We start from the raw sequence: 23,861 nt of genomic DNA on the forward strand, positions 1-23,861 counted from the left end.
TGTAAACAGTGAGTAAAGACACTAGATAAGAGGTTTAAAGAGGAAATATTGTATACACACACCAGTGGCAAAGTAGCCTACATTTATCCAAGTACTAATTTGAGGTACTTGTACTTCACTTGAGTACTTTTTTGTGCTAAGTTATGCCTCAACTCCTCTACAATTCAAAGGGAACTTTGCTACATGTATACGAAAGTTAATTTAACTTTGATAGGCATACTTTAAGTATATGTGAGTATAACGTTATGTTGATGATAATACCTTTGTAGTTTTATTTCAGTACGCTTATTCCTCCGCTGCTGACAAACACATCATTATTTATTTATTCTTTGTATTTCATTAAAATACAGTTCGCTGTTGAGTCCAATAAGCGCAGTTTCCTGTAACAAAATGTGCCCGGTAAGTAAATTAAGCAACTTACAACAGCGCGAGTCCATTGGCTCGAGCTCCAAGCTCCGCCTGAGAGCTGACCCAGCGCGTGACGGCCAAGGAAACCCGATATACTTGGCTGGTGCTGCGCGTGTTGACGTGCCTTGTCTGTCTCAGGAGGTTGTTTGGGAAGTTCACCTGACTGTCCCTGTGATGGAGACCAGACAACAAGGTAAGTCACTGTCGGTTAATGTTGAAAATAACTATTTATTTCAGTCAGAACTAAACAGCCGCTGCGTTTCTCTGTTTGCTGCTGATCTGCTAACGAGCTGAATGAAGGCTGCACTGAAGACACGTCACTGTTTTGAGGCTGGAGGGCTTGGAAGCAAATAGGCTGTAAATCAGAAAATTCTGGGAAAGTCACTCTTGAGCTATTGAAGCTGGCTGTTTATTCTCATATAGCCGACCCCACTGTTTAAACTGTTATGTGTAATTTGTGCAGTAGCCTACAATATTTCTAAAATTATTTTCTTACAAGCTCACCAATAACGTGCTGCTTTTCTGGCCAGCTGTTTCTGAAAAGAAGCAAATATCCAGACAGGAAGCTTCAGATATGCACAGATGTACAGTTTGCCAGTGTGCTGTAGGTTTGTCTTACAGTTTATTGAATACATTATGGAAACTCCAGACCAAATTAAGTCTTGCAGCTGGATGCTGTTTCCTGACTCAGAGGCTATCTGGTGGTAGCCTATATAATGCAGGAGCCTTTTACATATTTCTGGTGTCTGTAGAAGACCAGCAAAGTGCCAGTTTTCTATTGATCTCTGAAATCAGTTTAACCGTCCTGTAACCCACAAACACCATCCAGCATCTTCACTTCTGCTGTGCTGAGTAAAAAAGCACTGCTATAAATGTCTTTATAACATAAAGCTTGCTTCAAGTTAAGACAAATATTTTAATTAATTCATAAAAGGGTCTGTAAAGTCTACTGCATGAATAGTGTTTATAAGAGGGCCAGATCACCCTTTCATGTTGTCAGACTGTGTTTTACCATTTGTGTCATTAGTAGATAGTGTGATAACTGACATTGACGGGCCATATTGAGAAATCTTCTTATGTGTGCACTGGAGAAAAAATTTTTTTTAACTCTTAATTTATGGACAATCAGAGTCAACCTCAAATGCAGTCATTTTGGTACAGGTGGTAAAATTAATTTCTTGAAAATGTGACATGAGCTTTTACAGACTGGCAGTGACTCCCACATCCCTGAACTCAGAGGGATGAAGGGACTGTTTGTTTATACAGGTAGTTAATTGCATTCTGAAAGCGTACCTATGGCTAACTGGGAGTGAGCAGGGCTTTGAGGCCAGAGAAACTTTACATTTTCTATGGAACCTAATGAACATGATGATATGCGTTTGTAATGGAAATATGGTCTCACATAAACACCCCAAGCTTAGTTTAGCATCATTTGATTTTGCAGCCATATGACCATCCCCAGGCCTCTGATTTAGCATAGCCACATGACCAGTGGGCCAAATAGGAGTCTTGTGACCTGAGGTATTCCACCCCAGACAAAAAGTGCGGCCCACTGAAATCAACCTTCAAGATCTTAAAAAAAGAATCCAAAACACTTCTTTCTAATTAATGTGAATGTAAACTTGGTACTGGAGTGATATAGTCAATGAGTATATGCAGCCTTTTGTTTTTTTTTTGGGGGGGGGGGTCAGTTTTACCACAAGTCAAAATGTGGAACCAAAAGCAAAGCATTGTTAGTGAAACAAAACTGTCATGCCAGTCTGCTTCCTCCTGTAGTGCTGGAGTACGGTGTAATGAGATTTCATCAGTAACCACAGAACTTTGATTGTTCAATAACCTTGTCGCCAAGAAAATCAGATCTGTGTAACAAAAAGTGTTAAGTCAGACTTCCTGTTCCTGTATGAAGACTCACATAAGCTGCCTACACTAACTCCTGTAACAAAACAGACCTTATTATTATCAAGTTACTGGCAGGGCCTGGATTGATACTGGAGGAAACACCATGTTCCACAAGAAGGGTGTGTGTGTGTGTGTGTGTGTGTGTGTGTGTGTGTGTGTGTGTGTGTTTGTTTGTTTGTTTGTGCATGCGTGTATAACCAGTTTTCTTCATCTCCTCTCGCCCTGCTGCCTTGCTCTGCTGTAGAGTTGTACTCTGGTGTTCTGAGTGAAGCAGTGGTGGACTGGGGCAGCATGGGTCCTGGAGAGGAATGGGTTAACTCAGCCACACACGAGGCAGAGCAGGGTAAGACTCAACTCTCCCAGGTTAAAAAATAAAAGAATTATCTCATGGCACTTTTCATACAGAGCCAGTCTAGACGGTGCTTTTCGTAATATTATTTACAGACACCCAACAATTCCCACCATGAACAAGCACTTGACCACAGTGGCAAAGAAAAATTCCCTTTAACGGGCAGAAACCTCGAGCAGAACCTAGAGTCAGGGTGAGCAAGAGGACAGAAAAAACGTAAATACCTACTGAATCAGAGGGTGCGCACAGGTCACATCACAGGAAGTGACATCAGAGCATGCGTGTTTTGCCTGTGACATCAGTCGTTGAAGGCAAAACACCTGAAGTGACATCAGTGGGTGCTGGAGAAGTGCAGAATGTTTGACAGTTTATGTTAGGATCAGTGCAACTGCTGTTCTCTTCCTTATGTGATTCATTGTTGATTCAGCTACTAATAGAGGGTGAGTGTGGTCTGAGTTGGTAAGAATGTCTTGAAAGACAACAAGGCTGGGATCATATCACTTATTTCCTATATTATAATATTTATTTATAATTAGGGATCATTAATTAACTCTAAATTCTCTCTATGTTAAAATTCAATATTGTAAATGGGAGGAAATGCCATAAATTGAGGCTTTAGATGTGACTTAACACAGGTACTAATAGGACTGTGTGTGAAGCAGGGCTGCAACTAACAATTATATTAATTACTGATTAATCTTCCATTTTCTCTATTAATCATTTTGTCTATAAAAAGCCAAAAATTGTGCAGAAATGTCATCACAACTTCCCGGAACCAAAGTTGACATACACCAAACCATAAGAGAAGAGAGAGAGAGAGAAAGAAAGAAAGTGGCATTTTTACTTGACTAAATAGATAATTGATTATCAAAACAGTTTCCGATTAATTTCCTGTTGATTGACTATTAGACTAATCTGTTCAGCTTTACTCTGAAAAACATTCAGGGATGGCCTTGACCAAAATACAGTAAACTAAAGGTTTACAGATTGATATTTGATACTCCTTTAAGTATTAATTTACATTAAGTAATAAATGTAAGTTTACATTATCAGGTGAATAACCAAAATCAATATGGCCAATCTTGCTTTGTCATTAGATGCAAAAATCTGTTGTTGGTCAACACCTCCTGCCCTCTTTGCAATGTGTATACCCTGATGCGTTCAAGTTTCTACAAGTACAGTGCACCTTACACTGGAATAATAATTTGTGTTAGTTTCTGACAATTTGATTTAACAAAACCTGTTATGGTTTTCCATCATATGAGCACAATATGAAATGAAATAATCTAAAGCTCTTTTGACACAGGATTACACAGAATTAGCCTTAGTTCATAGTGTACTTTTGTACCAACTGACATGCCACGAATCTGGGGCTTCTGGCAGTTGCCTGCTTTCCACGATTGGGAATCCAGCCTGGATTAGATGGCTTGTATAATCTATGATTGGCACAATGCAGAGATTGTGTGTATCCAAGCAAATGTAAAGAGAAAGTGCAACAACATAAGATTTTTAGTGCCAGATTAAAATAAAGAGTTGATAGGCTTTTTCCTCAGTACCAAATCACTCACGAATTACTTTTCCAGGATCTGACATCTTAATTTTAAAGTCACTAACCAGGTGGTGGTTTCTGTTAACAAAAACTTCCTGTATGCTGAAATCTCAAGGCCAGTTTCACACACTGTAGCTCATAATCAGACTTTTTTGTCAGTTAAACTAAAATGAGGACTCATTGCTTGCAGAATTAGATGAATCAAGCACTTTTTCTGTGTTAACGTTTTGTTTTCTGTCTGAAATATAATCAACTGTAACTTTGCTCAGGTTTGAATCAGGGTACATTTAACCCATCTGGTGAGGAATCGGTTAAAAGGAGCCCATGCGGTGACGACTTGGGTCCCGTTGCCCAAAATGGGGAAAATCTGACAGAATGGGGTAAAACTTCAGCATCACCCAGGGACGACCAGTGGGGTCAGACATCAATGTCTGAAAACTGGGTCATGTCCACCACTTGGGATATGCATCTGGACAGCACAGGTGAACGGGGTTGTAGACCGTAGTCTGTAGAATAGGCAATCTCACTTTGGTTGAATATTACTTTTAACCTACAGCCACACTAGGGCTGCAGCTGCCACTGAGGACACTGAGTTCAAGCCCTTTGTGTTTTATCTCATAATTTGGGGGGTTTAGCAGATTAGTGGATTTAGTGCTACAATTGACAAAAATCTAAAACAAACAAAAACCTTATGGGTATAATAAAGGCAGATTAAGGTATTGTTAGACTTTTTTATAATCCATCCAATAAATAAGCAACAAAGGATTTTATATTTTCCCACTGGGATCTTAGCCTTGTCAGTGTGGATTGGGCTTTAAACCAACATTTAGACCACGTTGTGTCTAAATAAAACAAAAAAAATTAAATTAAATACACAGAAAATAAATACTTAAATAAAAGTCTCTGTCTGCATAGATGACCTATATATGGATACATTAATAAATCACAGTAGACTAGTTACACATTTTAATTTCCAGGTTTGTTGGACATGTTTTTCATTGCAGCACCACAGGCTTTGCCTTCTCTTAAATATATGAAACTAGTAGTAATCTATAATTGTTGGATGTGAAATTGAAAACATCAGAAATCAACTCAGCACATTTAGATAGTCCAGTAATTGATGTTGAGACGTGACATGGGAAAAGTAGTTAGTTAGTAGTGGTTGCAGATTCTGGGCCATGTTCAATGACTGTACCATTAAATCATTATGTTAAATGTTTAACCAAAGTGAACTATTGCTTTAAAATGTAGTTCTGACCTACTCCCCTAGATGATTAGCCATTACAAAAATTGTATGATAAACCGCATGAGCAAGTTTGAAGCAATGTAGATGGCTCATTCAGTGAAAAATACTTATAATAATACTATATACTACTATAATACTAATAAATGTGTGGCAGAAAAAAGTACAAGAGCTGCTAAAATAATCATTTAGCAGCTTTTGGCAAAGTTGTCAGTTCACATTGCTTTAAAAAGTTTGCCTGTGTAACATCATTGACCCACCCCCTGTTTAGTGGAGAGCTTACAGCTTATTTTGTATCTAACTGACTTCATGTAGTGAACCATGACTGGGATCATTAACTAAGCTTCAGCATTCTTCACATTTCAGAGAATTGGCAATGCCACAGCAGTGTATCATGGTACAAATGATAGTTATCGTTCCTTCATAACCAGCATAAACAATTGTGTGTAATTTTATGTAAAATTTATGCAATCTTTTTTGAGTGTGTTTGTGCTACTCCAACTTTTTATATAAAATGTCACTGCACTATCCATTGGTGTTGATATAAGAAGCTGCTTACACACTGTGCCTTTGTTTCCACAATGACAGACTGTAAAGCATGTGACTCTCAAAAACAATTCTTACATACATGTTTCAGACACTTATAGAAACTTCCAAAACACAAAAATGTTTTCATGCCATGTGCAGTTATATTTTCCTTTGAGTTTAGCAAGCACTGCATTAGCTAAAAAGAATCCTATGTTTGCTAAAAGTTAACCTGTCTTAACTAAAAAAAAATTGCAATATCTGGTATTTTGCCAGCAACATGGTCACTTACTTATAATTACCTTTAAAGGAATATAATCATTAGCAGTCTGGAAAAAGCCCAATAGTGTCAACATTACTAGCTAAAAGGAAACCTGCGTTTGCTAAAAAGAAACTTACGTTTGCTGACTTTGCCAAACGGAAGTCTGCCTTAGCTAAAAGGAAACCATTTGCAACATGCTATCTTGACAGTATGCTAAATTTAGCTGCAACATGGTCACTTATCATTACATTTAAAGGAAAATTAGCAGTTTGTAAAAAGCCTAATAGTGTGAACATTACAATATTTATTGAAGTGGAGATGATTATTGTTGTGTTGTTGATATGTGAGTTCTTAGCATGTTGCATCCATCTCTCAAGTGCATTTCAGTGCTTTATGTTTAAGTGAATTAATGATGCAGTTGTCTTCCCCCAATTAATACTGAACTTACACTGGTAGGTAGAACAGATTTAATTTGTGCGTTACTATTAGTAGCTATCTGGCATTTTTAGGGTCTTCTCATGGCTGGATGAGCATGAGAAAAGGCTCGGTTTGAGTCCTCCATGCACTTAGACAGACATGAAAAACTTCCACCTGAGCCACAGGGGTTTAAAAAATCTTATTGTCCTGCTGCTGTGTGATGTAGACAGAAATAGCTCCATACTATAGAAAGCCTGCCTGTACTGATGCATGCTGTGCTTGACAGCTGTAAGCTACACTTGTGTAAACTTTGTGTGTGTTTACTGTATGTAGTGTTGAGCCATTTTTAACTGTAGATTTTCAAAAATTTAACTGTCAGTAGCATTTTGTTGTAGTACTATAGCCCTGCTTTAGTTAGTGGACATGGCTAGTTTTTATCATCTTTACTAAACTTACTATGTCCTCACCTGTCCTATAATGCTTCCACAATAAGAGAGAGGACCCCTCACAGCAGGTACAGTAATCCTTTTCATTTCCATTCTGTCAAAACTGTGTTTTTTTTACACTTTTCATGCAACAGTTTAACGCAGTGACATAAATACCTGCATGTATTTGCATTTCTTGGGTGGTGTGTACACAGTCGTTCTGCTGTTGCCTGGTGCTGTGTGTGTGACCTGTCTGACTTAATTTGCCTTCAGCAAATATGGGAAGTCCTGCAACAATGCAATGCCAGTAAGAGGGAAACAGTTTTGAAATGAAAATCTGTTGTTCTCATTTTGTTTTTAGTCCTTCTCCATGTTTGTTGTTTTTGTTAGTTTGGATCTTTTGCTTTCACTCAAAGTCACTGACAGCTTCCTCATCCTCTTTTTTTCAGTACAGTAATTGCATCATCATTGGCTCTTGACTTTATTTAATCAACTATGCAGAATATTTCATGTTATAGAGAAAGGTCTTAGTGATGGATTCAATGTTTTTCTGCTGATATATCAGCTGACAGTGTGTATCAGCTTTGTTGTTCTGCCTGAATGCAAAGTTTAGTCCAAGGAAAGTTAAAATCAAAGGCAACTGGACTTGGCTGAAGATTCTTGAATACTCTTCCTTTCCTCATCACCTGTAGTGTTGGTGCTCTTCCTGGATCTTGTGGCTGTTTTCTCAAAGGTCCAGTTTGGATACACTTTGTCTCCCACCACCCACTAAAGTATAAGCTGGAAGTAATCAGGGCCCTGCACCACCAAGCTGATAACATACAATTAAGTGCCTAAGCCCAAGAGAAGGAGCATGAACACCTGCAGGAGGCACTTAAAGCTTGTGGATATCCAAATTTGTGAACTTTGTGAAAACAGCAAACGCAACAATATTGTGATTCCATACATGTCTGGAGTATCAGAGAAATAAACCACCCAAAACACTCAAACACAAGAAAAGCAATCTAGTATGCTATATGCTGTCCAGTGCAGTGAGGAATGCAGACATGTATATTAAGGAAATGAAACAACCTCTGCACAAATGCATGGCCCAACACGGAAGGGTCAACGCCTCGGGTCAAGACTCAGCAGTTCACTTACATCTGAAGGACAAAGGACACTACCATATTTTTGAGGAAAACAAGGAACATATGTTGCTGGGTGAGAACAGATGGTTTGAAAGAGGAGTCAATAGAGTAATTTATACCATAGTAGAGAAACCATCCCTCAACAGGGAGGAGATTTTGACACTTATTTATCCCCTACTCACAATGTTGCCCTTTTTTTTATTATTTAACCTTTATTTATTCAAGGAGCTTCACTGAGAGCAACCTCTCATTTGCAGGAAGGCCCTGATCACAATCACACCATTACACATTCACACCTGGAAGCTGCCCGGTACAACCGCAGCCTGGTCTGCTGGCACTGAGCAGCTCCACTGGAGCAGTTGGGGTTATGGGCCTTGCTCAAGGGCACCTCAGTGGTGTTAATCAACTTTCCAGGCCCAGATTTATCCTGGTCACAAGCTCTCTTCTTTAACCTTTGGGCCAACACTGCCCTAAAGAAACGCACCTGCCGACCCCTGTATTCGGCAACGGTTTGTTATCTCGAGATCACAAGAAAATTATCCCGTTATCAGGGGAAAATGGAGAATAAATAATATTTTAATGGACGGCCACTTAGGGTTTCCGTAGTTCATTTTTCTGGTAAATACAATTTGTTTTATGCCTGTTTATCGCTAGCCAAAATTAGCATCCCATTTAATATCACAGTTGCTAACCAGGCTAGCTAGCGCCACCAACTCATCCAATTATGGTCTCATCCAGTGTCTGGTTCCAAAAAAAACAAGATGGCGACAGGCAAATTCTAAACTTGAGGCTTCAAAATGGTAGTGCACAAACCAATGGGTAATGTCATGGTGACTACCAGGAGGTAGAGCAGGTTGCTTGCTATTCGGATGACCGGCAGTTCAATCCCCGGCCTCCAGGCGGCATGTTGAAGTGTCTTTGAGCAAGATCAGAATCAGAAATACTTCATTGATTCCTGAGGGAAAATTCTTTGTCACAATTGCACACTTGTCAAGGCATATGGAATAGAAATAGTAATAAAAGGTAGATAGATAATTAGTATATAAATATAAGATATAAGAAAAATATAAAGGAGTGTGGGTATGTACAATATTTACATTATTAGAGAATTGTTATGGTGAACCAAAAAGGACTAGTGAATATGGCAGATTGAATAGAATATTGCACATTAATTATTAAACAGATAATATTGCACAAAAATAGATAATACGGTCCAGTTTAAAAACTAACTAAGTGTCTGTGTGTCAGACACTTAGAGGGAGGAGTTATAAAGCTTGATGGCCACAGGCAGGAATGACTTCCTGTGGCGCTCTGGTGCATTTTGGGGGAATGACCCTTGCACTGAAAGTACTCCTGTGTTTGATTAGCACATCATGGAGTGGGTGGGAGACATTGTCCAAGATGACATGTAGCTTAGATAGCATCCTCCACCACTGACTGAGAGTCCAGCTCCACCCCCACAACGTCCCTGGCTTTGCGATTGAGTTTGTTGAGTCTGTTACGTCCGCTACCCTCAGCCTGCTGCCCATTGAGCTGCAGATGGTTCTGCTCACACCATGTAACAAAGTCCCCCACCACAGCCCTGTACTCAGCCTCGTCACCCTTGCTGATACATCCAACCACAGTAGAGTCATCAGAAAAATTCTGAAGATGGCAGGACTCTGTGTGGTAGTTGTATGAATGTGTGTGAATGGGTAACTGCGATGTAGTGTAAAAAGTGCTTTGAGTGGTTGCAAAGACTAGAAAGGTGCTATACAAATACAGAGCATTTACTACATCCACTTCTTTTTATACAGTCTATGGTCAGAACTGAGGTAGCCTCTTGGATGAGCCTCTGTTGTGGCAGAGGCGAAAAGCCCTTAACTTTCCTAACTATGACCTGGATGACTAAAAATCTTCCGTTTTGGAGGGATCCACAAATAAAAAGCATGTGCTGAAGTGTGTGGGTGTGGTAGTGTAATTGTGTATATGAGACACAATGCTGTTGCCAGAGGTAAGTACAGTGTGCAAGTAGTATAATAAGGTGTTTCTGTGAGAGGCAGAAAGACACAATTTCTTCTAAAGACTGTCTTCTAAATCTGTAAAAGAGGGTGTTTTCTATATAAAACTGACTTGCAGATTTTCTGAAGTCCACAATCTTTATTTCTTTTGAGATTTTCTTACAATCTTTTAACAAATATGTATAAATGCCTATGATTTCATAAACTGTCATACACTTGTTTTTAATTAGTGGGAATGAATGCCAAGTAAAAGATATTCTAATTTATTTGTACTGTAAACCACTAAAGACCAATATTGCAACTTTAAATTCAATCTGTCCTCAGAAACATCATCTTGTTTGTTTGTTTGTGTGTGGCAGTCTGTAGAGTCCGCCAGCAGAGTTAAAGCAAGATAATCCACGTCAGTTAATCCAGATTAGTGCACTACAGGCTGCAACCACAAATTACATAACTGTCAGACAGAGACGCAGACAGACATGGAGACAGTCCGACAGACATGTGGACTCAGACGTGGAGGCTGTCAGACAGTTTGCATCACACAGAAAAAACAAAAATACAGGCAAAAGGACAGAGATTTTTTTTTATTTCTTTAGAAATACAGGGATCTTATATAGGAGAAACAAGACTGTAAAGGTCAAAAGCATTTCCTCCAGAAGGTCTTTGGTGTTGTATTTATAGTACCTGTATGTTGTATTGATAAGACCCGTTATTGACACTAATAAAAATTTCATTTGGAAGACATTTTTGTCCAAAGAAACTTACCCAATAATGCATCTGTAGGAACAAAAACAACAGAAATTCAGGACAGTTTCACGCATTTGATTCTTACAGTGCCTTGCTGTAATTGATGGAATCCAATTTTTTAGAGAGAGAGGGAGAGAAACATGAATATATTACCAGAGATGTTTTTAATTGTGTGTGTGTTATTCAGGTTTTCTGGACTCTGAGCCATTGAGAGAAGCTGATGAAGATTTGGTGTCAGAAGTCAACTTAAACACCTCCATCATGACAGAAGAGGAGAGAGAGGAGATTCAGCGAGAATTAGCTAAAGTATGCTGTTGTTCTCAAGTGCACGCTTAGATAGAACAAGAAGTGACAGTACGCAGACAGTAAAGGGACGAGTGCCTGCTAAGTCTTCTCTCTCTCTCTCTTCATCCTTTTTTGTATATGTCCAGCTGGAAGAGGAAATCAGTACGCTAAAGCAGGTTTTGTCATCCAAGGAGAAGCAGCACGCAGACCTGAGACAGAAACTGGGCATCAGTCCTCTGAGCGAGCTCAAAAACAACTTCAGCAGAGGCTGGCACGACATGCAGACCACCACCGCGTACGTTTGCAGGTTTAATTGAGTTCAAGTGAAGGGGACAAAGTGTGTGCGTTTGTGTTGAATGGCTTTCCTGTTTGCTGCCAACATAGATGCTGTTTGTGTGAACACACACGCAAAGAGCAGGTAGCTCTGTTTTTTAACAGCAAATACAGCAGAAATCATCCAAACTGATGGTCTGTTATAAACAGAAACCCAATTAAAAAGGCATAATCCTCTGCTCCGGGCTGCACAGCATGTGTGTGCATTTGTTATCGTTGATGTGCTCACTGTAGCAGGCATGATAAACCTGATTTTAAAAGCATATCAGATTGGTGCACTGTGCTAAAGGATACACAGTTAGCTGAACATGTCCCGTCCAGTCACTGGAAATGATAATGTTTTGTTTAATTTTCTTGACTCGTACATGCCTATCAATCATTCAGCCTTCTCTCCCACAGCCATGACAATAATATCTTAAAATGTTGTCTCATTATTCAGATGAAATAACCTGATTTTTACTGAATTATCAGCAGTGAAATACATCCGTAATGTTTCTCCAAATCTGGATATGACTTGCATTTTCTTTTTTTTTGCCTTTTTCGTGTGCAGGGAAGTAACCTCATTAGACCATCAGCTGTAAGCTCTTACTCAGGCGCCAAGAGACAGAGAGGGGCAAGGGGATAGTCTCGAGAGGCCTCCCTTCTTCTCCAGTTACACTTGATAACCTGTAAAGATCACTTTACACACATGGTCACCATCCTCATGTATAATAAACTATGTAAGATCATAGAGAAACTGGGTAACACACATGGTTATGCAAGTGTAAATACAAAAAACATAAATACAGCTCATAATTATATAATCAAAAACACCTTATTGTAATTAAAAAGTGATCAGAAGCAATAAGGTGATGTTGACCAGTCATTTGCACAAATAAACTGTGTGATTCACAGTAATGGACTGTGGCTTTGTGTGTGCACCACTGCACTGTAAGTGTGAAAGGCCAGGCTATTTAAAATGAAATCACCAGCAATATGGTAAGTGATAATTAAGACGATCACAAAGCATTTTGAAACCTGGGTTTTATTGCCTGTGATTAGGAAGGTGATTTGTTAGAATTTATGGGAATAGGCGTAATAGCCAAATCTCCCACTTTGATTTGACAATCCCATTTGTTCTATCTGCCTCTGGAAAAAGGTTTATGCGTTTGTCTCCATCATATGCATCTGTATATATTTGTTTGCATGTGTGAATGCCGTGTTAATTAAAGCACGAAACAGTGATGATGTATTTTGAATGCACATTCTTTCATGTCTTAGCTATAAGAAGACATCGGAGACACTGTCCACAGCAGGACAGAGAACCACAGCAGCCTTCAGTACACTGGGCAGCGCCATCACCAGGAAATTCGGCGACATGAGGTACACAGCTGTGTCATATCTTATTATTTAGGGACACTTTGCCTCTCACTTCAACACAGAGTTAAAATTTTTTGCTGCTCACCTGCCAACCACCTGTTGTCCACCGTTTTTATCTGTGCTTATCCGTACCCCCGTCTCTCAGCGAGCAGAGTTTTGACTCTTGCTCTAACCAGTTCAGAGGAAGTTGAGATTATGTAAGGCCACGTTAAGCTGCTTTCTGTGGGAGCTGAATGGCCAGAGGCAAAGTCTGTCCTCCTCCGTCGCTGTCTTCCTCTTGTTCTGTCTCTTTGTCTGTGAGCTGGCATAGTTCTGTGTGAAATAAATGGAGCATTTGTGTTTACGACAACAGCTAGAGAATGTGGGCCTGTGTGTGTTAGAGAGAGACGGCGAAGGAGAAATGTCCACATACAGTAATACGTTGGTTCACTGAAGCAGATGGAGAGTTTGTTGTTACTCAAGACAGTTGGTGCGTAATGCCTTTAAATAAAACTCATTTGGATTTTAAAAAAATCTAAACTGACATCTAACATTGTGTGTATACATATACATAATACTTGGAGAAAGCTGAAAAAACATATTTTTTGATACCATTACTTTGACAAAAAATACAGTGGGGTTTTAAAAATCCCCTGCAGAAACTGTAATGTGTTGACAGTAGCTACACTGTATTCAAATGGGGTGATGGGAGTTGTGGGTACACCGCAGCTTATTGTGTTTTTTGGAATATAAAGGGCAGAAAGGAAAACAATACTTTATCTTTGATTATTCCAGCATGGTTGGTCTAGAGTTACTGTTCCCTCGGAGGTATGTTCCCATGGTTTCTGGCTTATGGTGTGCAGAGGTTTGGTTTGTGTGCACATACAGTCAGCATGTTTTCTATTTTTTCAGTGGATGTGTTTGAAGTGTGTTCTTGCATGTCAGAAATGGTTATCCATTTTCAGTTTAATTGTCAAGGGATAAGGGAACTTATGTCCCACTATTTTGTTAGGTATATTTGTTTTTGTCAACATAGTGCCCTCTTACTCTAACCAGTAATTCACTACAATTATTTTCATTATATGAGCAACAAAAAATACTTTGATATATTGCACTATCCCAAAATATATAAGCAAATATCACTTTAAAGAGGATAGGCTCTACATTATCTATCAAATGTCATAATTATAAGCACTCTCTATCCATCTGTCCAGAATACTGTAGGGCAAGGTAACAGAAAAGCAGATTTTTATCCTTGAAAAATCCAATTTAATCAAGTCAGCCATAAATATATGAAATATTTCTAAGATGTTATATATATATATTTAAGATGTTCCACTCACTCAGTGTTTGTGTGCCAATACTGTCAACTCTTTATTCTTATATCTGCTGTGTGTGTGTGTGTGTGTGTGTGTGTTTGTGAGATCACATAGACATTTGGCTTGTGTGCAATTATATTTAATTTAATATTTAACTTGAGTAAATTTTCATTTACTCTGTGATTGTGTACAAGTGAGATTAACAATAGTTCACTGCAATCTGGTTGCCGCAGTAATGTTCCAGTTTATTTCTCTTTACAGATATGAGGTTGTTGAAAACAATACTAACCAGTGGCAGTTTCACAGTGATGTTTGTGTTAATGCATACATGTTCTACCAATGTGAATCTGAAAGAGTGAGATTGTAAAGTTAATAGGGCCAAACTTGTAAAAAATGTTTCCCTTCTTCCTCCATGCTTCCCAAGGTCCAACTCTATAGGGTAAGGATCAGCTGATCACACAGCTGATTGTGTTACATTAGTTGTTCCTACAGTAACTCAATAGATCTGAGACAGATCAGCTGATAACACTAACTGGTTGATACAGTATGGACTCAGACAGTCAGCTGAGTCTGTTTTTTTCAGTGGTGCTGCCATACTGGACTGCAGCGCTCAGTCAGGTGGTTCTTGTCTTGGCTCAAAATCAGATCTGATTGATTTGACAAGCCAAAACAAATTGCCTCAATGAATTAGGTGAAAAAGTTGTCATGAATTGTCCTGCACTTTCCCAGTTGCAGGAAAGTGCTAAAGGTAAAGCCAACGCAGGCCGAGACTGATTTAAGGAGACCATGCAGGCTTTTTCACTTGAGCAATTTTTTTGATTGTTGAAGACAGAGAAAATGAATTGTGAGTTGCAGCCCTTTATGATATCACACCATATAGATCCTGCCCGTTTCTGTCATTCTCTAATTGAGGCTCTGAGACTGACAATGCATTAGCACGATACCAAAAGAAAATATAAAAACAAGGATTTCTCTACCTACGTCTGTGGGCCAATGCAACTCTGGCTGTGTGTGTGTGTGTGTGTGTATAACTGGTGCTAATCATTAACTCCTCTCTCACCACGCTCTCTGGGGACAGCTACTCTCTCAGACACTCTATGAGCATGCCCGCCATGAGGTAACGACACTGTGCTTGCTTTTGTGTGTATTTTTTCTATTATTTTTTGTATTATTTCCACCTATTTACTCAAATAAATAAATATAACGATGCTCCAACACCTCGTGCAGTGCAAAAGCAAATTGTTTAATGTGTCCCTTTATGGTGCATTCACATTTATTTAGTTGGTGGCAGAGTGGTGATATGTTTCACATGGTACTGATACCAGCTTACACTACAATAATACTGTTTTCAGTGCCCTTTACTTCCGCAGTTTGCTTACAGTAAAAACTTACTGGAAAAAGGTATTCCACGGTGTTTATCCCAAATAGCGAGGTTATAAACTATTGTTCACAATGCAACATGTAAATACTGTTATTTTAGCAGAAGAGGACACTTGTGACTTTACCATTACTACTGTGTCTGAGAATAGTTTAGCAAATCATTTTGTGCAGTCTACTAAAATAAATAAAGTAAAACGTCTTATCTTTCTTTACAGAAACTCTCCCGGCTTCAAGTCTTTTGAGGAGAAAGTTGAGACTACAGTGTCCACTATAAAGGTACACACTGCGTGATTGTGGGTGTCAGACAGTTGGGTTTAAGTGATGATAGACCAAAATACGTTAGCTTCTCACTTATCCTTATCCTTCTAAGGTGTTTAACATGTAATGTAGAGTGTATTTCTAAACTAGTATCAAAGAAACGCTTTGCTTATGCTTTTTCAATAGACTGTAACTGAATGCCTGAATGACTAATTGCCAGCCCTGGTGACAGAAATATTGACAGTCACACTAATTAACAACATGTGAACTGTGCTTTGTTGTAGAGTAACAAGCTGTGAAAACTACACAGAGAAACTGGTCTGGTCGCTGCCTCTGAACGTTATAAGATGTCAATGAAGCAGAGAGAAAACAGCACTATAATCTGGGTGTAATTGCTAGCTTACGCTCTCTGACAGCCTGTTGGTTTTCCTCACTGATCCTGATATAGCCTTAGCAAGAGCAGACTTCCATCTTTTGTCTGTATTATGCCCAGATATGAGTCAGAGAAATACTAAATTGCTGCTGACTTCTCTCCCATTTTATGAGTTTCAGTTTTAACATAATTTCAAGGATTCTTAATAACACTTCTTAAGTTCATGAAACCCTCTCTCACTGTAGTGGTCAAAGTTGAACCAAAAGCTGTTTAAATTATTTCCTAAAAAGTTTACAGTTTGGCTTTGGTTAGCTATATATACATATAAAATAAAGAAACATTACTCTTCATCCTTTTACATGCTCACCACCGGTGTCTTCTAGTGGAAGTCTTTGTAAAAGGCTGCCTCCCTGCGTCTATTCTGCAGCACAGCAGCAGTGCAGCCAGGATGTAGAGGAGAGAGAGGAGTTATTCAGTGACAACAGCACTTTTGTTTTTCTGTCATAGACAAAAGTTGGTGGTTCAGACACTGGAGGCAGCTTTGAGGAAGTCCTCTCCTCCGCAGCCAATGCCAGCTCCCAGGACACACCCACTAACAACCTGATGGACAGCTCCGAAAGGCCGTGCTAGAGCTACAGCCACACCATGAGCCACGTAGGACCAGGAACTCTTATCACTGCTGTTATGCAGCACATATCTTCGCAACGCTCGGACTGAAATGTTACTGAATACTTTCACGTGTTAAGATGCTTTTGCACTCAATCCCCATGTTTGTGATTAAGTCTCCCGACACTTGGATGGAATTTCCTGCAACCCTAAATACTTAGATTTGATAGAAGATAACGAATGTCACCTGCCCTCCAGTGGCCTCCCAACCATGTTAAACCACAGATGTTGATCAGACGCTGTTTGAGGGGTAAAAGCAACCAAGCCTTTAGTTAAATAATGAATGAAAGGACGCTGAGCAGATACAAAGTCAGCTCCAGGAGGCAGATAAAATTAGAACCCTATATTTCTTCTGTTGCATGAGTGTCAAATGTTTTGGCTCATCTAATGTTCCTGTCATCACGAGAACTCAGAGGTTATGAATTCCTTCTTTTGCTATGTAAATCCAGATAAGTGGAAACAGCCATGTTGGACTTGGTACAGTATCTGTAAACTCTTCATCACTACAACTTTCATACCAAAAAATACAAAACTACATTACTAGGTTATTATTAGAAATGTGTGTTTTCATGTTACAGTTTCAACTACCTAGTACTTTTTACTAAATCATTTACAAAATGTGTATATACCCCAAGTTGTATAAATGATTTTACACTAAGACAGAACATCTTGCTGTTAACATTGTTATGGCACCTACAAAAAAAAGAAAAAGATCTGTTGTGGGCTAGCTTTTTGCAATTTGGATATTGCACTTGGCCGTATTGCAGTTTTGATAATATTTCGATTAATTGAGCAGCCCTAAAATGCAGTCAGTCGTACTACTTTTTGAAAATCCCAGCTTACTGTTAACACATTTTCAGCTGCTGACAGTTTGGGTTGGGGTCTATTTGAATGCTGGATCATACTCGTACTGGCACGCATATTTATAATGAGAGTATATTTTGTTTTTTCTCTTTACTCCTTAGAAACAGGAAGTCACGAAGAATCTGATTAATCACACTGTGACAATACAATCTGATGCTGAAGATTAAACAGTACCACAGCTGAACTGTTAAATACGGAAGCCCTGAGAAGTGAGGGAGAAAAAAACATTCTGGTGATCCATTTTCTAAGATCTGATATAAATAAGTTTTCTCTCCTGTGTTTCTGACTTGATAACAGGTACAAAATACCTGGACAGGCTTATTGTTGTTGTAATACTCATTTCGGCCACAAGAGGCTGAAGTGTGCCACTCCAAACACAACGCACTTACCACAATAGACTGTGTTTTAGAGTGCATGGAGAAATTAAAACTTACCTGGAAGAAAACATGAACACTTTTAGTAGTGTTGTAGTCAAGACCAAGACCAGAGTTTATCGAGGCTGAGACAAGACCAAGACTTTTAGGGGTGGAGACCAAGTCGAGACCAAGACCATCAATAAGTGTTCTCAAGAGCGTTCTTGGTACTACAACACTAACTTTTAGTCGTATTTAGAACAATAGGTAGTGGTGCACGTCAGCATCTTATAGCAGAAATGAGTATCACAACAACAACAAACACTTTTTATCTTAACACTTTTTATCAAAATTTATCTTAAAAACAATTTTATGTTTTCACCTGCCAAAACCTTTTCACCTGATGTACAAGATGGTAATAAAAATGTAAGGAACTTACATTACCTTTTTTTCCCCATGTGTTCTTGAAATAGGAGAGAAAACAATTTAGATCAGACTTCAGAAAAGAATTTCTCCTCACTTGGCTCTCACGGCTTCTGTAGTTATAAATCTAAACATTTGCTATGTTGTTAATGCTATGTGACTGATCCAAGATATAATATTAATATGACAACATCACAGTTACACAAGAATTCCACAAAAGATGAAAAATCCGATTGTTTTCTTTTTAACTTTTCATGTATGGTCTCTGTGGCCGTGAATAACTTTGCCATCAAAGTAACGTTGTGTTTCCAATATATCATCTGTTTTGTGTTTCATTTTTCTCATATCGTCTTTCATGTATTTTTTATTTTCTTTGCCGTGGTTTGAGAAAGATGCCTTCAGATCATTTCGGTCTGTCCATGAAATGTATTTATTAAAATTCATCAACAATCGAGTGCTGAAAGATCTTGTGTAGGTTGTCATGTCTGACCTATTACAGAATAACTGAGGTAATGCATGTTCTGTCACTGGAAAATGAACTGCAGTATACATTTTACATGTGTATATTGTGTTGGGTTGAAGTCAAAATTTAACTCAGCACCAGTTAAAGACCTTTTTTTTTCTTTTTTCCCCCCAAAAGCTGACTAAAACTCTGAAACATAACAACCAACACAGAAAATAATGTCCACATCATGTCAACACTGAATTCCTGAGTATGCTGTTACCAATTTACATAACATGTATATTACTAACATTCTGTATATTGTACAGTAAGACAGCATCAGAAAATGCATCAACACTTTTTTTCTGATGGTACAGCACCATTGTTACATTTATTTATGCATAACCCTATAATGTAATATCTGCTAGATAGATATATAGATAGATCATTTCTCAGTGGATTGGAAGCATACAATAAAACCTGTTGAAAGAAATGTTGGTCAATAAGCGGTAACTAATATATGTGATGATTTGAGAACATAAAAATTTATACAGGTTTTATTAATGGTCCAACCTATTAATGAGGACATTTATTATGTGTTGACGCATTTCTGCATTTCTATATTATCTGGCTGTTTTTGCATTAGTCGATGTCAGACATTTCCAGGACAGTGTGGACAGATACATTGAGGTGAAACAGAAAAGACAATGGGCCAAAATTGAAGGCATCCATGTGCCATTATCCTCAGTTGACAGTTGAAACTCCTCAAACCACAGTTTTCCACTCGCTCACATGCCAGATCCTGTGACGTGCTTGTGCATCCTTGTACACACACATTTTGTGTTACAGTGCGATATCTCTGTCCCTGCACTGAGGAGGTGTTTGTGCGTTACAGTCAGGAGGAGGTGTGTGAAGTCGTACGGGGCTGTGAAGATGCTTCACCGGCTGTCTGTGCGTTTCCAGAATTCTTTGTTTGATCCGTTTCAGTCATGCGGCATCCTCTCTCTTCATTCAAAGAGCTGACGAGCTGGAGCACGTCTGGGTGGTGGAAACGACCTGAGAGAGAGCAATGCAAGTTAAGGCGACTTCACAATCTGTGAAATGTAAATTAGAATTTGACTGTTGGATAGACTGTAATAGTGTGTTTGACTATTACACACAGAAAGTCTACACAATATGTCCATGTCAATTCCATATTATCAGGCTGCCTCAGTAAGTGCAGCACATGGACTGACAAGAACCAGGAAAAGAGATCATGTTTCTCCTGTTTTTGCTTCTCTGCCCTGGCTCCCTGTAAAATCCAGAAAATAAGTCCTCCTGCTCACCTACAAATCCCTTAATGGTATGGCACAATCATACCTTAAAGAGCTCATAGTGCCTTATCACTCCACTAGAGCACTGCACTCCCAGAATGCAGGGTTATGTGTGGTTCCCAGATTCTCCAAAAGCAGAATGGGAGCCAGAGCTTTCAGCTATCAAGCTCCTCTCCTGTCAAATCAGGTCCCAGTTAAGGTTCGGGAGGCAGACACCATCTCTACATTTAATAGTAGGCCTCAAGCTGGACGTAGGCAATTTATTTAGGGTTTTTTTACATCGCAACAGCAAAAAATGAAAAAAATCTAGAATCTGTGGCTGTCCCAGGACTGTAATCATGTAATCACCAAACAAAATATTTGTCTGACCTACCTGCACTCACTCAGCCTGTGCACTGATTGCACATGAAAATGTGCATTAAGACTTTCCTCTATGATAAAGCTTATGGTTGGGGTCGGCTCTGACCCGTCGTTTGTTATGCTGCTATAGCCCTAGACTGCCACGAGACTTCCCATGATACACTGAGCTCCTCTCTCCACCTCTCCCACCTCAATCTTTATGCATTCCTATCCCATTAATACATGTTACTAACTCAACCTCTCTCCTTCTGTTGCTTTCTGCTGGTGTTTCTGGCTCCGGAACTGTGGAGTCTGGATCTGTGGTAGCGGGCTTCTTGCTTCCCCCATGTTCCTGCTTGACACCGGCTGCTACAATTATTATAATTAATCCTAACATTATTATTATTATTATTTCTATCATCATTACTATTATTTTTTTTTTATTACCACTATTATTCTATTATTTTGCATCCCTATGTAAAACTTGTGCACTGTGCTACGCCAAGTACTTGTTCAAGGTGGGAATTGTTGGTAAATAATACTACAAAGAACATGTTCTAGACCTGCTCTATATGAAAAGTACAATCAAATAACTTATGTTATGAATTAGTGCTGTATAAATAAACTTGCACTGAAAATGTAAAAATTAGTTTTTAAATGACTTGTGGCCTAAAATGACAACCTATAAACTATATTGTTTGGAAAGAGTAGTCTGTAGTCGATTTAATTAGAGCCAAACGACTGTATCAAATATAATAAGAAAACTCCTTGCATATGTATGTTTACTCTGAATAAATAATACATAAAAGGAACATGAGGCCATCTGATGCCAAGATGGAAGCCAATTAAGCGATGAGATCCAGTGAAGAAGAGAGACACACACATGAAATGGAGAAAAAGAAAAACAGACACCGACAGATTGGAGACTGACCGTTGGTGGAGTCAAAGAACTCCTGCAGTCTTCCCGGCGCTCCCTCCAGCTCCTCGTATTCGTGAGCCTGCAGGATCATCTCCAGGATGTCAAACTCTTTTACCAGCCTGGCCTCTGGACTGCTCTGGGTCTCATATTCCTGCAGATGACACAAATCTGTCTTTCACAAAAACATTCTGGTAAACACGCTGTTATAAAAGGATCAGGAGGCACAAATTATGATTCATAAGATACAAACCAAAGTGTAGTACCTCCCACAGTCCGTAAACTTCTTGTCTGAGTCCCTCCGGCAGAAGACCTGTTAGATGCCTCATCGCTTCCTGAGACAGACGTGAGGAGGAGACATTACAAAAGCCAAACACAGCAGTGGCTTCATCTGTAACCACCACCATCATCATCAGGTTTGGATGTAATGTAAGCGTTATTGCTCACTTGCCTCTTCTTGTCTGTGTTTCTCTGCTTTACTGATGTTGTCTGATGGAGCAATATCTCCCACAATGCACTCTGCCATGTCGTGAACCAGAGCCAGTTTTATACATCTGAAGAAGAAAACAAAGTTAAAATTTAAGTTTTGGCAACTAAATATTTGGACTTTGCTGCTTATGCAAAGTGGAAATCTGATGCATATTTATGCTTTTTGAATTTCAAAGGCTGACATGAAATAAGAGGGGATGAATCGCCGTTGGTGTAGATACTAGATAATAACTTAATTTTAATTTTCTTGGTCAACTATTCATTTTGAAGAGTTTCCTCGGCTAGGTGTGTGTTTGAAGTACCTGTCCTTGTCCACTGTGGGGTCAGTGATGGTCAGAGACATCATGGCCATGCGGTACATGTGGTCTGATACACTCTCTGGTTTCTTCACGTTCCTGTACACCCAGCCAGTCCGCGGGACCCTCTGCAGGTGGCGTCAACACCACAACACACGATTCATCAGTGGCACAGGACAGGGAGAGGGGAAAAGCTATCCTAAAATATATGTCTCGCAAATTAGTTCACCAGCAGAGCGAGACAAATTGTGTTTGTACTGACTTCTCTGCACAAAATCACTGAAAAATGTTGCTAGACTCGGCGTTGTCCCTTTAGTCTTAAATGGTGTCAACTAGGCTTAAATTGGCTATAAATTAATCTTGTAAGACATTTTAAATCAAAAAGTCATTGGCTCCAGCTCCTAGAAGGTGAATATTTTCTGGTTTATAAAGTATTTTTTGATAGTAAACTGAATTTCTTTAAGGTTTGCACTGTTGGTCGGACAAAACAAGACATTTGATGAACTATGTTTTGTACACCATTGTTAATCATTTAATCAATCTCTCTAGATTAATCAAAAATGAAAATACGTGTTGGTTGCAGCCCCAGGGGAGGAAAAAATGTGAAATTTAAATCAACATTGTCATTTAATCCTACTCACACTTTAATGAAATTATTATAATGTAAATGACTTATAATGTAATATTTAGCATCACCACACACAGAGAACCAGTACGGGATATTGTCAATTAAGCACACAATGAATAATGAAGCATTTCAGCTTATTGAAACATTAAGTCAAAAACTGAATAAATTCATAAATTGCCAATATTGAAATACAACAGTGATAATGATGTGGAGGATTTATTTGACCCTTCAAGGACCTTGTAAGACATCCATACAGATTATTACTAAAGGCACATTCATCCGTATATACACAACAGGTCTCCACCTGTTTTAACCCGCAGCGACAAGAAGCTGGTTTCTTTTTCTTGCTCCCAGGTTGTAAAAGGATGGTGTGTGTGTGTGTGTGTGTGTGGGTGTGGGTGTGTGTGTGTGTGGGTGTGGGTGTGTGTGTGTGTGTGTGTGTGTCGGGAGTGAACGATGCTCTGCACTGCCTTACTGTTTCAACACCGGAGCACAAGCAGTTCGAAAGGGCAAGCTACAGGTTAGACCTCAGTCCAGTTTAAGATCATTTGTTGTGCATTTTTGGCCACAAAACAGACCACATCGTCAGAAAAGTAGCCTGAATTTGGGGAGATGTCTTACTTTGAGCTGTCCGATAAATTTCATAAATTGCAGCATCTTGCTCATGCCAGCTGCTGTCTCCATGGTGGCCGCCATTACTGCCTGCTGACCCGGATACGGTAGGACTAATGTAGTAGCCTAAAGTAGCCGCTGGGTGGCAGCATATACAACAACACGAACCTACAGTGAAACCAAGAAAAGAAATACTAAACTTAAATCCACTGCTTTTCTTGCGGTATTTGAATCAAAAACATATTTTACTTGAAATGAGCATGTCATCGCTTTGCTCATGAGATTT

At 39.1% G+C, this 23,861-nt stretch overlaps 2 protein-coding genes across 5 annotated transcripts; one reads left to right on the forward strand and one right to left on the reverse strand.

Annotated features, from left to right (window-relative positions):
• Positions 1–428: 428 nt before the first annotated feature.
• Positions 429–18,992, forward strand: tpd52l1 (tpd52 like 1). 4 transcript variants are annotated; one of them, XM_038726275.1, is made up of 10 exons: positions 457–601; positions 2,552–2,650; positions 4,475–4,687; positions 7,146–7,166; positions 11,136–11,254; positions 11,380–11,528; positions 12,827–12,928; positions 15,302–15,340; positions 15,819–15,879; positions 16,742–18,992. In XM_038726275.1, exons 1-10 carry the CDS (start codon positions 583–585, stop codon positions 16,862–16,864), a joined length of 945 nt encoding a protein of 314 aa, XP_038582203.1. In that variant the 5' UTR covers positions 457–582; the 3' UTR covers positions 16,865–18,992. The 4 variants fall into 4 exon arrangements, with proteins under 4 accessions (XP_038582202.1, XP_038582203.1, XP_038582200.1 ...); XM_038726272.1 differs by lacking the exons at positions 4,475–4,687; positions 7,146–7,166 and having other exon boundaries at positions 458–601; XM_038726274.1 differs by lacking the exons at positions 2,552–2,650; positions 4,475–4,687; positions 7,146–7,166 and having other exon boundaries at positions 429–601.
• On the reverse strand, positions 18,952–23,698 carry hddc2 (HD domain containing 2). The gene is made up of 6 exons (XM_038726276.1): positions 23,585–23,698; positions 22,342–22,463; positions 22,002–22,104; positions 21,817–21,885; positions 21,566–21,704; positions 18,952–20,038 (listed from the first exon to the last, which is right to left on the reverse strand). Exons 1-6 carry the CDS (start codon positions 23,657–23,659, stop codon positions 19,878–19,880), a joined length of 669 nt encoding a protein of 222 aa, XP_038582204.1. The 5' UTR covers positions 23,660–23,698; the 3' UTR covers positions 18,952–19,877.
• Positions 23,699–23,861: the final 163 nt, after the last annotated feature.

This window comes from Micropterus salmoides, unplaced genomic scaffold (assembly GCF_014851395.1).
Source record: "Micropterus salmoides isolate LMB-PRFRI ecotype aquatic unplaced genomic scaffold, ASM1485139v1 Ms_hic_scaffold_18, whole genome shotgun sequence".
Classification (NCBI taxonomy): Eukaryota; Metazoa; Chordata; class Actinopteri; order Centrarchiformes; family Centrarchidae; genus Micropterus; species Micropterus salmoides.

Bases quoted from the DNA above. Each gene is read 5' to 3' on its own strand.
- tpd52l1 (XM_038726275.1), top strand. The intron at 2,651-4,474 runs GTAAGACTCAAC...AACTTTGCTCAG, and splicing joins CACACACGAGGCAGAGCAGG to GTTTGAATCAGGGTACATTT. The intron at 7,167-11,135 runs GTACAGTAATCC...TGTGTTATTCAG, and splicing joins GAGAGGACCCCTCACAGCAG to GTTTTCTGGACTCTGAGCCA.
- hddc2 (XM_038726276.1), bottom strand. From the start codon at position 23,659: ATGGCGGCCACCATGGAGACAGCAGCTGGCATGAGCAAGATGCTGCAA. The intron at 22,464-23,584 runs GTAAGACATCTC...CGCCACCTGCAG, and splicing joins AATTTATCGGACAGCTCAAA to AGGGTCCCGCGGACTGGCTG. The intron at 22,105-22,341 runs GTACTTCAAACA...TTTCTTCTTCAG, and splicing joins CCCACAGTGGACAAGGACAG to ATGTATAAAACTGGCTCTGG.